Raw genomic sequence first — 14,251 nt, forward strand, 5'->3', positions numbered from 1 at the left:
ATTATGGGAAAATTTGGAGAAAAGAGCAAAGCTAATAATAATGGAAAATACTTGTTGGATTCCTGCTCAGGACATGGACTGGTTATTACTTACACCATGTTCCAACATAAAAATGTGCACAAATTCACATGGAGAGAAGAGGCAAGGAATAAGAAAAGTCTCATTGATTATGTTATTGTTGATAATGATGTTTTCTCTGGTGCAGGACACCAGAGTGTACAGAGGATTTGAAATTGGAAGTGATCACCATTTAGTCTTGAGCAGGATAAAATTGAATTTCATATTGAAAAGAATAACATGTAAGAAAGTTTTAAAGCGAATAAAAGTTGTGAAGCTCTCAGATATGAACTGTAGACTAAAATATACAAACATTATTCAAGAAAAAATGAAAGAGTTTGAGAACAGGAATTAAATTGTGGAGATTCAGTGGCAAGCTCTGAAGAAAACATTCATTGATTCAGCCAGAGAGGCATGTGATGAGGTTGTCTGCAAGGATAGAAAAATAGGAACTCCATGGTGGACACAGGAAGTTATAGAGGCAGTGAAGGAAAAGAAGAAAGCATATCAAAAATTCCTGGCAAATAAGTCAGCTTGTGCTCTTAGAGAATAGAGAGACAAATGTAAGAAAGCTAAAAAAAAAAAAAGGGAGGACTTTGGTAAGAACATAGAAAATAAATATCAAGAAGGTGGAGATATTCTGGAGGTTGAAGAAGCTCATAAATGGAGAAAAGACTGATGTAAAAATAATTAGAGATGATAAAGGTGATATGAAACTGGAGAAAGAGATATCCTTGAGTTATGCAGTAATTACTTTGAAAAATTGTTAAATGAAACTAGCAGTGATGACAGCACAGTGATAAAAAAAAAACACTGACCAGGCATGTAATCAGGAACACACATTCCTGATTGCATGAATACTTGAAGTAGAAAAAGCCATCAAAAGTCTGAAATGTGGAAAGGCAGCTGGAGTAGATGATATTCAACTACAAATGCTCAAGTATGGAGGTATAAAAGTCTTACAGTGGCTGCACTGCATACTTCAGAAGGCCTGGACAGAGAGATGAATTCCAGATGATTGTAGTAGAGCTCTCATAGTACCCATATATAAAACTGAATGTGAGAATTACAGAGGTATTTCTCTACTGAGTGTTCCTGGTAAGATATATGCAAGTATACTTGAGAAACGGTTGAAAAGGATTGTGGAAGAGAAGCTTGGTGAAGAACGAGCTGGATTCAGGCCAAATAGAGGTTGTCAGGATCAGATTTTCACTTTACGACAGATAGTTGAGAAATCATGGGAACATAACAAAGATGTATATTTAAATTTTGTAGATGTGGAAAAGGCATATGACAAGATGCCAAGAGAGAAGCTATTCAAAATGCTACAGTTATATGGTGTCAAATGGACATTATATCAAGCAATACTTAGTCTTTATTTGACTTGGAAGTCAGCAATTAGAATTGGAGAAAGTAGGAAGATGGTTTAATGTTAAATCTGGTGTAACCATTATAGTACCCAAGGATGTACATTATCTCCTCTGTTATTCATTATCTATAGGGATCACATTATGAAGGAAAGTGATATTAAATCTGATATCAAAATTGGAGATGTTAATGTCACCTCTTTGCTTTGAGAATGATGTTACACTTCTAAATAAATCCACCACAAGTCTGCAAGATTCCCTATCTAAATTGAATAGCTGTTGTAATAAATATGGTATGAAGGCAATAACAAGAGAAAGATAATGAAAATAGAAAGAAGCATTGAAAATATCTACTACATTGTGAATGTAGAACTAATAGAACAAGTAAAGCATTTCAGCTACATGGGCTCGATTTTTGTGAAGATGGTAAATTAAATATGAAAATAGACAACAGGATCAACAAAGCTGGTATGTAGGAAGTCAACTGAATAAATTTATGTAGATTATGAGAGAAATTAGCTGTATACAAGACAGTGTTCAAACCATTTTAAATAACTTATGGATCTGAGAGTTGGGTTAGAAATAAAACACTTGACCATAGACTAGAGACTGCAGATATGAGAGTCCTGAGAAAGATTAGAGGCGTGAACAGATGGCATCAATGGCAATATCATATTAAAAATGACGATTTTAGGAAAGAATTTGACATTGTTAGCATCCAGGAATGTGTTAGCAGAGCTAATCTCAGGTAGTATGGTCACTTAAACAGAATGGTGAGGAAAGATTATCATAAAAAGTGTTTGACCAAAGACTAGAAACTACAGATATGAGAGCGTCCTGAGAAAGATTAGAGGTGGTCATTTTTAATATGGAAATATCATATTAAAAATGAGGATATTAGGAAAGAACTTGACATTGTTAGCATCCAGGGATGTGTTAAGAGCTAATCTCAGGTAGTATGGTCACTTAAACAGAATGGGTGAGGAAAGATTATCAGGACATGTGTTCTCTGCTTGGTTGGCAGGAAAAAGTCCCAGAGGAAGACCAAGATATAGGTGGGTTGATACGGTAAAAAGTTCCTTAGAAGATAGAAATATAAGATGTGACAAATGCCCTGACAGGTAATAGATTGATTTGGAGGAAAATTGTAGATAGGAAGTTACTAATGATGTAAATTTTTCAAGTAGTGCTATCATATCCTGTTCACCCCTTGAGGGTAAATGTCAGGAATTTGATGATGATTATGATTATGTGACACCTCTAGGGAGTCCAAAGGTTTGTCGAGGGATTGCTCCTATTCTACAGCATTCTCTCTCTCCACCACTGAATCTGCCAACTACAATGAACCGCAACTACACCAGCGCCATCCACCACCACTAGTATTTTCAAAGACAATCACAAACATCCATGCCCACGACTTGCAGCCTTTTGGCTGGAGAGTAGATACACCAACCACTCAACCAACCTGGCCAGCATATTAAGATTTTGCTGCAGAAGAACAAGCCTTTCTGTTTCTGTCTGCTAGAAACATATTTAAAACCCAAGGACCTTACCTTAAGTAATTTCACTAGTCTACATCAGGATAGAACTAAAGGTGACCCTGCCCGTAATAGAGTAGTTATCCTAGTGAGCACTCATACTCTTTTCCATCATGTCCAGCTTAATACTGCTCTGGAAGTAGTAGCAAATCAACTATCCATGGGATTTAATTACTTTATTGGTAAATTTATTTAGTAGTGAGTGCTGAGTTATTAAATGAAATTCATATTGATAATTTTATTTTGCAACTGCATGAGTTGAGGCTTACTAATGGACACAACTCTCTGCAGGGTAGTGCCAACACAAATGGATAAAGTCATATCATTGAATGAATCCTTGATTAATAATGACTTCTCCCTTTTGAACAATAGACTCAACACTTTCTCAGACATGTCTACTCACTCATATTCTACAATCGAGTGATGTAAAAATAATTAGAGATGATAAAAGTGATATGAAACTGGAGAAAGAGATATCCTTGAGTTATTCAGTAATTACTTTGAAAAATTGTTAAATGAAACTAGCAGTGATGACAGCACAGTGATTAAAAAAAAAAAAAAAAAAAAAAAAAAACACTGACCAGGCATATAATCAGGAATTCACAATTTAGAGAAAATTATCACTACTGCAAATGTTCTCTTCGACATCCCACATGAGCAGTAGAAAAATGGCAAGGAGGGAGCAAATTGTAGAAGAGAACATTTGCAGTAGTGATAATTTTCTCATTATTTACATAATGTCTTCATATGAACCATGTTGTCATACATGGATGCCCATATGAAAAATGGACAAGAGTGACTAAAATACATTTTTTCCCTTATCTTGCAAAATTTAATGCTGATGCAGCTAGTCAGACACCTATCAGTGAAGCTCCAGTCAGCAACAGCTTCAATTCCAAAAAACATCATCTGGATATCCACTCTATCCAAAGCTTTGGTGGAACCCAGACTGCTATGCAGCTAAAAAAGATCAACATAGACCATGGAGTATATTTCATAGATACCCCACTACATCAAACTTAATAGTTTTAAAAACATGCTCAGGCCAAAGCACGTTATGTGAGCCATCAGAATCAAAAACGATCTTCTATCCAATTTACCTTATTGATTAAACAAACAACCAGTGCAAAAATCGTGTGGGATAAAATCTAGAAAATGAAAGGTAGATAGAGAATACACTGTTTGTCTTTGCACTATAATGGAAGTGTTGTTGCTAATCCCAAAGCAATTGCAGATGCTTTGAGAGAAAATTTTGCCAGAATCTCAGCAACAGTTCCATATCCTGCTGAATTTTTAATATTGAAAGAAGAACAAGATAAATAATGGCTAAAGGTTTCTACTAATGGCTTGAACCATACAATCAGCCATTTGTTAAGGAGGAACTAAAAGAGATCTTTTACTGTCTCACTCTAGTGCTGACACCCATTATGAAATAATAAAACATCTTCCATCATCTTTGTGGATCTCCTTCTCTTAATATTAGACAGAATACTTGCAAAGAAAGAGTTTCCAGACCCTTGGTCAGTTGTCATTGCTATCCCAAAACCAGTAAAGGATCCAACAGAAGCAAATAATTATTGACCTATTGCTCTGACCTTAGTAAGTTGACCTATTGCCTTTGTAAGTTATTAAAGTAAATGGTTAATGCCAGACTTCTCATATTTAGAAAGAAAGATCTTTTCTCCAATACACAATGTAGCTTTTGTAGTCATCGTTCAACTTTGGACCATTTAGTCTGTTTAGAAACTTGTATAAGAGACACATTCCTGAAGTAAGAACAATTGGTTTCAGTGTTCTTTGACATGGAAAAAGTTTATGACACAGCCTGGAGATATGGCATATTAAAAGATCTCTATAATCCAGGTCTCAGAATACACCTTCTGGTAATTTTTAAAAACTTTCTGTCCACCAAGCATACAACAGGACCACCTGGCAAAGACTGGTTTGGCACATCACCAAGCAACAAAGTGACTATACAGTATCTGATGATATCCTGTGAATAGATGAATAGGTCTACAAGCTTTCTAAGTCAGAGTGGGAAGTAAACTGTCTTGGCCATATCATCAAGAACATGGTGTTCTCCAAGGCTCTGTCTTAAATGTGACACTTTTTGCTATCAAAGTTAACTCAATCACTGAACAGCTCAGTCCTACTTCAGGCAAAGCATTATGGGAAGGGCTACTACCCAGACTGGTTTTGACTTTTTTTGAGGTCTCATCAGTGGGAACCAGACCCGGAAGTGATACCAAGGCTGAAGTAATGCAGAACTCGTATTTTCATATACAAGTAGCCAAAAGGTATCACACTTTATTATTAAAATACCCTGGATTAGAGAATGTTGGAAGTTTTTTCAACAAGTTTTTTAGGTATATCACCTTTTGGCTCTTTATATATGGAAATATGACTTCTGCATTACTTCAACCTTGGTATCACTTCTGGGTCTGGCTTCAACTAATGACACTTCAATAAATGTCGAAATTGGTTTGGCTAGTTGCCCTTCCCATAATGCATCGCATTATGCATGTCCCTAAGGATATGTGCTTTGCATTATGGGATGCTAAGGCAATTGATGTGAAGTCATTAGCCTCTATATACAAGTATCTCATTCGTGAAGTTACGTGCAAACTTTGTTTGCTTACACTTGGATAAAAGATGAAACCAAGTATATAATTTCTTGGAATCTTTAATTTATGGTGTAGCCAAGTGAAAAAACTTTCAACATTCCTTGTTCACATTCATCAACTAAGAGAGAAGTGCAAGAGAGCATTGAATCACTTCTGCACTCTAGCCTCTTCTGAATGTGGTGTAGATCAATCTTCATTCATCTTTATCATTTGCTTATATATTCAAAGCTGGATTATGGGTCTCAAGTCTATGGGTGTGCAAGGCAGATAACTTGCGATGGTTGTATCTCATCCATCATCTGGGTATTTGGACAGCTACTGGTGCCTTTCACACATTTCCCACTCAAAAGAGTTGTCTCTTAATTGTGCGGTAAAAATAGTCTCTTCCAGAGCATCCTACATGTTGGGAAGCTCAGTATCGCACATCAAACTTCCAGGGCCTTTTGGTAGGTGTGTTAAAGATATTATGCAAGCTATGGCATGAATGTTGACACCATTGGCTGCACCAAACATAACAGCATCCCTCCATGGCTGATTTGCACTGCATCTTGCAACCTCTTTCTTTCAACTACAGAAGTCTCTTACTCCATCATCTGTCTACCTGCAATTGTTTAATGCACACATAGCAGCCCACTTTGATTTCTATGATGGTCCAAGAACTGACACCTGTGTTAGCTGTGCTGTTGCTGCTGCCTGTGCAGTGTTTCCTGGCATTACTATCTCCAATCAGCTCCCACCTGATTGCAGTAATTATACAGCAGAGTTGCATGTCATGCACTTGTGCATATGAAAGAAAACCATTACTAAAGAGTCTGTAATTTATACAGACTCTTTTGAGTTCTTTACAGGCCATCTCTTCTCTTGTGTATAATCCACGTTCAGTGCTGTGTGAGCGTTACATCTGTTGTACAAAATGAAGACCCTTAATTTTGATGTTTGGTTGTGCTGAATTACTAGCTGTACCCAGATATTAACTTTGAAATTAAGGGAAATGAAACTGCAGCTGTTAGATCATCTCATATTTTTTGACGTACCATTTGACAGTACTGTATACAGACTACAGACAGTTTATAAGAATGACAAACAGATTGCATGATATTAAGCCTGAAATTAAGCATTGGCAGTCTAATCAACATGGAAAGAGAAGAGAGGAAATTATTCTTGCTAGGCTCTGATAGGTCGCAGTAATCTTATACATTCTTATTTACTGAGGGCTGATGACCCATCTATGTGTGAAAAATGCAACATACATCTTACCATTTGTCATATTCGGTGGAGTTGCAGTGCGCAAGAGAGCAATGAAATTTTTACCTGTTAGCCAAACCGTATCCACTCAGATAGATGTTATGAGACTCAGGCTAATTGCATGAGTTTTTAACTTTTTACAAAGAATATTCATTTATACAATCACATTTGCTTATAAAATTTATTTATATGTAAATACTGCATTGCTTAACTTAATTTTTGTACATACATATTATTTGCTAATTTATCTCTTTCTGACTATTTATTAATACCTTTTGTACTGCTGTAACCTTTGCTGTCTTTGTGTCCATAAACCAACCAACTTACCTAACTTTCTTATTCAACATTCCTGACCCAAATACCATTTGATTACAAGCCATCCACCTTATATAAATCCTTTCTTCCATCAAACTCACTGCACAAATCCATAAACTCCACTCCCTTCCTCCTGCACAATCTGTACACTGTTTCATTTGCAATCACAATTCTGTCTCGGCTCACCTTTAATATTGTGGCAATATCTGTTACATCAGAATGTGAATGAGAAGGATAGCAGTCTTCAAATGGCAATGCCCCATCTATTTCTATTAAAAACAATTTCTGCTCACTTCCACATTTCATTTAGTTTTTTCCAAACATCGCAGACTGATGGATTGTAACCAATGTTTTTTGTGACAGTATGCACTAGCTCATCATATTAGCTTTTTTTTTTTTTTCCCCTCTAGTGACATTGACTTAAGCCTGATGTTCTGTGTATTGCACATGCTCTAGAAATAACAATGATAGGAGGGTGTGTGATGAAGATAAGTATATGCACTTTTATTTTTAAATACAGAACTGCGCTAATTGTTGCTATGTTCTTTTCACTGAATTTATCATCTTGAACAATCCCTGTTTTGCATTGCTTCAAGTTTTTGTGCACTCTGAGCTATAGTTTATTCAAAATGGAGATGGCAGAAACTCTCATTTATGAGAGTTTCTGCCATCTCCATTTTTTATGGTTTATGACTTATGGTTCACATAAGGCAGTATAAAGTATCTCCCGGCATTGTTCTCATGCAAATATGTAGTGTGATAACATCGGTGACCTGCTGATTGGACCATATATCTTCCAACTATGTCTGATTGGTGATGTTTATGTGACTTAATCGTGCTAGTAGCAAATTTTGAATCAGATTTGCAGAGGAAAATTCCACAAGAGGCCCAGCAGGTCATTTCTGCATAATAACCTCTGGTTTTCTTGTGGAATCTATAATCTAATTATAGATGTACTATTTTCATTTTAACTGTAACCAACATGATAGAGCACAGCCACATTCCATTCAGAAACATAATGCAGCATTTAAATAAGTAATCTCTGACAGAATTTGGCAGTTCGCTATCATGCAGGTTGTTAATCAGATCACTGGCATCAAATTCTGGTAGTAACTGAATTTGCTACCATTGTGGCCTGTTTTCTAAATTCACAAGTTTCAGTTTTTGAGGTTATTGAAAAACAAACATACATACAGTTTCAAGCTGGATTCAGGATAAACCACACTTTGGTACATTTTCAAAGCTGTATGATTCATTAATGATACCATAGTTATTTGTAAAATTACAGTTCCCATAGTTAAATGATTCAGGATGTGCTCCAAGCTAACCTGAATCTGAACTGTGTGTAAATCCCTCCCCCCTTTTTCCTCCAATAAATAATTGCTTGTTCAAATCAGCCAGTGTTTCAAACGCACATACTGTGACTCATATTGACATCACAAATCTGATTTATAATTAGAATTCAGAATAAGATATTGTTGTACTGACATAATGTCACTAGATACTGTATGTAGAACAGAATGACATAAAACATTTTGCTGCTTTGGATGGCAGTTTGGAATAGTTGTGTCTCATACTCAAACAATTCATTTTGATATTTTCACTGTGATGACTACTGAAAATTTTTATTATCTTTATATTCTTTTGTTTAACATGTGAGGGGGATTAACTTTTTTTTTTTATATGATAGTTAAATTGTTTGTTTTGTGTTATATATTCCCAGGTTATACTAATATAAGAGAGACCTGTTACTACATTTTTTATTTATTTATTTTTAATACTTCATGAATAATAAATGATCTCATTGTTTCTTTGCATTATACACGTATATTTTAATGATACTTAATTTAAACTTTTATGTTACTTTTATGTTTAGTATTGCTTAATTAAAAACAAACATTCCATAATTTTTCATTTCCTTAAATATTTTTAGTCCACCAAAGCTGTTTATGATCATATTATAGATTTGAAAATTGCAACACCACAGATCATAATCAATTATGGTCTTTTCCTTGAAGAGAATAATTACTTTGAGGAAGCTTTCAAGGTAATATACATTTTTGATTATGCTTGACTTTGATGAGGTATACTGTGTGAAAATATGTATTTGAACCTTTTACATTTTAGAATGAACTTATAAATATACATACTAGGGTGGTCTGAAAAGTTCTTGACCTCAACCAGAGATGGCAACACTATTGGCAAGATTTTTTTTTCTAAGTTGGTACATCTGTCATAAGCATCCATGTGAAATTGCAAGTCATTCTATCAAGTAGTTTGTTTTATACAGCTATCTGAAGCAAAAGTGTTGTCTGTATCCCTTGAAATGGATAAAATTTGAGTATTGTGTGGTTATAAAATTCTTTCTAAAAGAAGATTTAACAGCAAAAGAATTTTATTCAAAGTTCATAAAAGTTTATGGGCACTCTTCTACTTCATTTTCGTGGGCTGCCAAAGGTAAACATGGCCGTACCAGCCTTGAAGGTGATCCACGTGAAGGACATCCAAAAAGTGTAACAACACCAGAAATCATTGATCAAGTGCACAATATGGTATTGGATGACCAAGTCAAAGTGCATGAAATTGTTGAGACTATAGGCATTTCAAAAGAACGTGTAGGATATATTTTGCATGAAGAATTGCAAATGAAAAAGCTCCGCAGTACATGGGTGCTGCGCTTGCTCACAGCAGATCAAAAACACACTCACATGAAAATCTCTGAACAGTGCATGGAGCATTTTAACAAGAATAAAACTGATTTTGTGCATCGATTTATTACTATGGATGAGACTTGGATTCACCATTACACACCAGAATCCAAACAGCAGTCAAAACAAGGACAAAAGCTGGTTGTTCAGCGCCAAAGAAGACAAAGTCAGTTCCATCAGCAGGAAAGGTCATGGCATTGGTGTTTTGGGATGCTAAAGGCATTTTATTTATTAATTATCTTGGAAAGGGTAAAACAATAACTGTGGGAAGTTATTCTAATCTTTTAACTAGACTAGATGAAAAAATTCATGAGAAAAGACCTGGTTTGCAGAAGAAAAAAAATCATCTTTTATCAGAACAATACATCTGCCCACAAAGGTATTTTGGCAATGGGAAAATTAAGGGATCTGCACTATGAATTGTTGGAACATCCACCCTATTCCCCAGATTTGGATCCCTCTGACTTCTATCTCTTCCCAAAACTAAAAATCTTTCTTGCTGGTCAGCATTTTGCTTCAAATCAAGGGGTGATTGCAGCTGTAGAGGGGTATTTTGCATCTCTTACTGAGAACCACTACAAGGATGAGATAATGGCGCTGGAGCATCGCTGGAATAAATTAGTCTTAAGGGAGATTATGGAGATTATGTTGATAAATAAAAATAATTTTGAAATTATAAATTCGTTTTTTCATTACTAGGCTGAGAACTTTTCAGACTTTTCTTGCATTCCTTTGGTTATACATGATCTCTACTGCTATATAAAACAAGTGTGTGTGTGTGTGTGCGTGCATGCATGCACAACTGTCACCCACAAATAGTTGCAAACCTTCTGCTGGTGAATAAAGGATTTGTTTGTATTTAGTTATTTTTTACATAATAAAGGAACTGTACTTATTTGGTTTATTACTTCTGCAACTGGATTGCCAGCCTTTACTGGATGCATGTTATGTCTGATGGTTGAGTCTTTTTGAAGAACAGCAGATATACATTTCACTTAAAGTGCCCAACAAATCTGGTTTAGCAAGCCACAATTCAGTGAAACAAAAGCAAATTGTTGTACAAGAGTTGTTTTCTTCTAGAAAGACTATGCAAAGCACACATTCACAAACCTGAACAAAAATGATTGTCTAAGAACTTTCTCAATTTTGGGAAGTTATACTGTCTAATACTCACCATTCATGTGTTCCTTAATTTGTAATTAATTTGTTAATATTTAAAAATAATTTATTAACTAAATTATTTTATTTTAATTTATGTTGTATATTTATTATTGTTGATGAGAATAGCTCCTGTAGCACTATTGGCTACAGGAGCTATTCTCCTGTAGCCGATAGTGCACATAATATCACATTCTTTCAGTTTTGAATTGTTCTCTTTTTTGTGTACGTTTTCCTATAATTGTATTGACAAGTTATGAAACTCTTCATAACTCTTCTACCGAAAAGCTAAACATTTTACAAATAAAGACATTTAAATTAATGTAAGTGATTTCTTTGTTAATATGTTATGATGAATTCTTCATCTTATGTTTTGATTTTTAGAACAATTCACAAGCAAATTGCTGAATGATATTGCACATTAGTGAAATATCAGTTCTCAGTGTGTATGGCATTCAATATGCAATTGCACACTCACTTACTCCACTGACTCTCATACTAATCAACAAACATGGAAATTTGATTTACATGACCTTATCTTTGCTACCCATAATTCCAAACATAATATTCTGAGCTAGTTTCTTATTTTTTGCCATCATTTGAGTAATATCATCAGCGAATGTTTTAAGTAAATTGCATTATAAGAAATGGATAGCATATGAAATGTGCTGAATGTATATATTATGTGTGAAGTAATCATAAAATTGCATTATAGTCTGCTACATGTTTGAGATGTCTGTTACCCTCACATTCTCTCTCTCAATTGATCCAGATTAAATTAATGCCCAAAGGACCAAAAATGATTAGCTAATGATAATTGAATTTATTCAAATTATATGAATTTATGCATAGTCTTTTTCTCAAATAATCATTCTCATATTTAATTTCTCATATATATATATATATATATATATATATATATATATATATACACACACACACACACACACACGCACGCACACACACACACACATACACACACTAGAGGGCTCTGTCCCCCCTGATTTCCAGGTTGTTAAGCTGGTAAGACAAAAAAAGTGACATAAAAATGTTTCAAATTTCAGCTTATCTTTATTTATATATATATATATATATATATTGTATTGTTTATTTATTTTTTTTTACATAGTTTGGAAACCCTTCTCTAGAGACCAAACAAAAATCATAGGTACAACTCTCAGTAACGAAATTCCTCTGTAATTCTCACATTTTAGAACTCTTTGGATCAGTCAGTCTTCTAATAAAACTTTTTGGTTGGAAACGCCTTGCTTGGAATTTTGTTCAGTTAGCTGGTTTAATAGAGGTAGTAGAGTTTAGCATCTGGTAGTGTTTTATATTGCAACCAGGCAAACTGGCCAGGAGAACAAATTATATATATATTATGTTATATATGTTTTGTTACATAGAGGAATATATATTTAGGCATAAGACTTTATCCTAAAATTATGGTTACAAAAGCAAATCTGGATAGGTCATAAGAATTAAGGACCTGTGGATTATTATTAATCTAAGAGCTCTACATCAGTCATCTGGAATTTAACCATCATTTGATCTTCTGGATTATCCAATATAGGCAGTGTAAAACTTTTAGACCTCTTTATTTATGGATTTCTAGTCAAATGTCATCCACAGTAGATGGCTTTCCATATTTCAGACTTCTTTTCTGCCTCAGGTATTGACATTTTTTAATATATTTTCTACCAGTGTTCTGTTAGTGCTTGTTTCATTTTATAGTCTTTCAAAATAATTACTCCAGAAAACCAGGCTATCTTAAGTCTGTATGTCACTGTTCACCTATGATTCCTGTTAAGTACTCTTCCTTGATTTCTAAGGTTTTTTTTTTTTTTTTTTTGTTTGTTAAATAGCTTTCAGAACATTTTGCCACCTTCATTATATTTATCTTCTGTATTCTTCTAGAGTCAGTAAGAACAGAGGAGCTCATCCTAGCAAGAAAAAGATTATGATTTTCAAAGGAGGAAGCTCCTGAGAAATAAGTGTAACTTAATGGAGAAAGAATTGAGGAACTCAGCAAGTTCGAGTACCTGGGATCTATTATTAATGTGAAGAATTGCTGTTCAGAAGATGTCAGAAGAAGATTCAGAATGGCTAAAAGAACAGTCAGAGACTTGTCTAAAATCTGGAAGGATGGATCTTTCTCCATGGGAACAAAGTTAAGTATATTGGATGCAGCTGTTTTTCAACAGCAACTTACGGATGTGAGACTTGGAACCTAAAGAAGTCTGTTAGGAAAAGGATAGTTGCTTTTGAGGTATGGTGTTACAGAAGGCTGTTGAGGATATCATATACTGAAGGGCAGACAAATGGATGGGTGGTAGAAAGGATCAATAGAACTTTAAGGCTCCTTAAAGATATTAACAGAAGAAAGTTGAAACTTTGGACACATTGAAAGGATGAAAGGTGGACTTCTCAGAACAGAAATAGAAGGTAAAGTTCCTGAAAAAGAGGATGGGGTAGACCATCAGTGAGATGAATGGATGGTGTGTCTGGAGTGACTGATCTTCAGAGTTGAAGTCTCCAGAAAAGCATACAAGAGGACCACATGGTGAGGACTGGTGTGGCAATCACTGAGCATCTGAGTGACCATACGACATCTGTTGATGTCCAATGAACAGATAGATGGATGGATTCTTCCAGAATTTTCCCATGACTTTTGTTAGCTACTTTTACAAAATATAACTTTTTGACATGCATGTTTTCTCCATATTCTTTCTCAAGAAACTTGCTAACTTCCTTCCTCAAAACTTTTGAAATTGTTTCTTCTACTTCTTAACTGACTCTTCATTTCTTGAGTCCATCATGCAATTGTAAATTTTTTAACTTTGTATAAAACTTCATCAGAAGCCTAGCTGGCTGAATGAGTTAATGCTTTCTTCAGATTTTTCCAGTGAATCTCAAAGGTTTAATTCTTGTTTGCAAACCTTTTTCATTTGCTCTTGAATAATAATATCTGTATATATGAGTCTTCATTTCATTTCTCTGTTTCACGTGAAGTATTATTTTAAAAACTTTTGTATATATGTTTCTTTTCACTATGATATTTATCTTTATCCTGCTGAAAACTAAATGGCAATCACTTTCTCTTTTATATTTGTTTTATATTCCTGTGTTTGTAACCAGCATCTGTTTCAATTTTCATGCTTGTCAAAATACAAACTGAGGAGTAGGATGTGTATTGGAATTTTTTCTAAGGAGATAAGTCAATTTAGCAATATTTAATC

At 34.6% G+C, this 14,251-nt stretch overlaps 1 protein-coding gene across 2 annotated transcripts in view; it reads left to right on the forward strand.

Annotated features, from left to right (window-relative positions):
- Nucleotides 1-14,251, forward strand: part of fand (Pre-mRNA-splicing factor SYF1 fand) — a 425,180-nt gene that overhangs the window by 269,725 nt on the left and 141,204 nt on the right. For both annotated transcript variants that reach the window (XM_090399826.1, XM_090399816.1), the window contains one exon: nucleotides 9,080-9,193. In XM_090399826.1, the coding sequence (XP_090255952.1) occupies nucleotides 9,080-9,193 (114 nt within the window). The remainder of the gene's footprint in view (nucleotides 1-9,079; nucleotides 9,194-14,251) is intronic.

The sequence above is a fragment of the Typopeltis vanoorti genome, chromosome 1, assembly GCF_054136105.1.
Source record: "Typopeltis vanoorti isolate ZY-2024b chromosome 1, IOZ_Tvanoo_1.0, whole genome shotgun sequence".
NCBI lineage: Eukaryota > Metazoa > Arthropoda > Arachnida > Uropygi > Thelyphonidae > Typopeltis > Typopeltis vanoorti.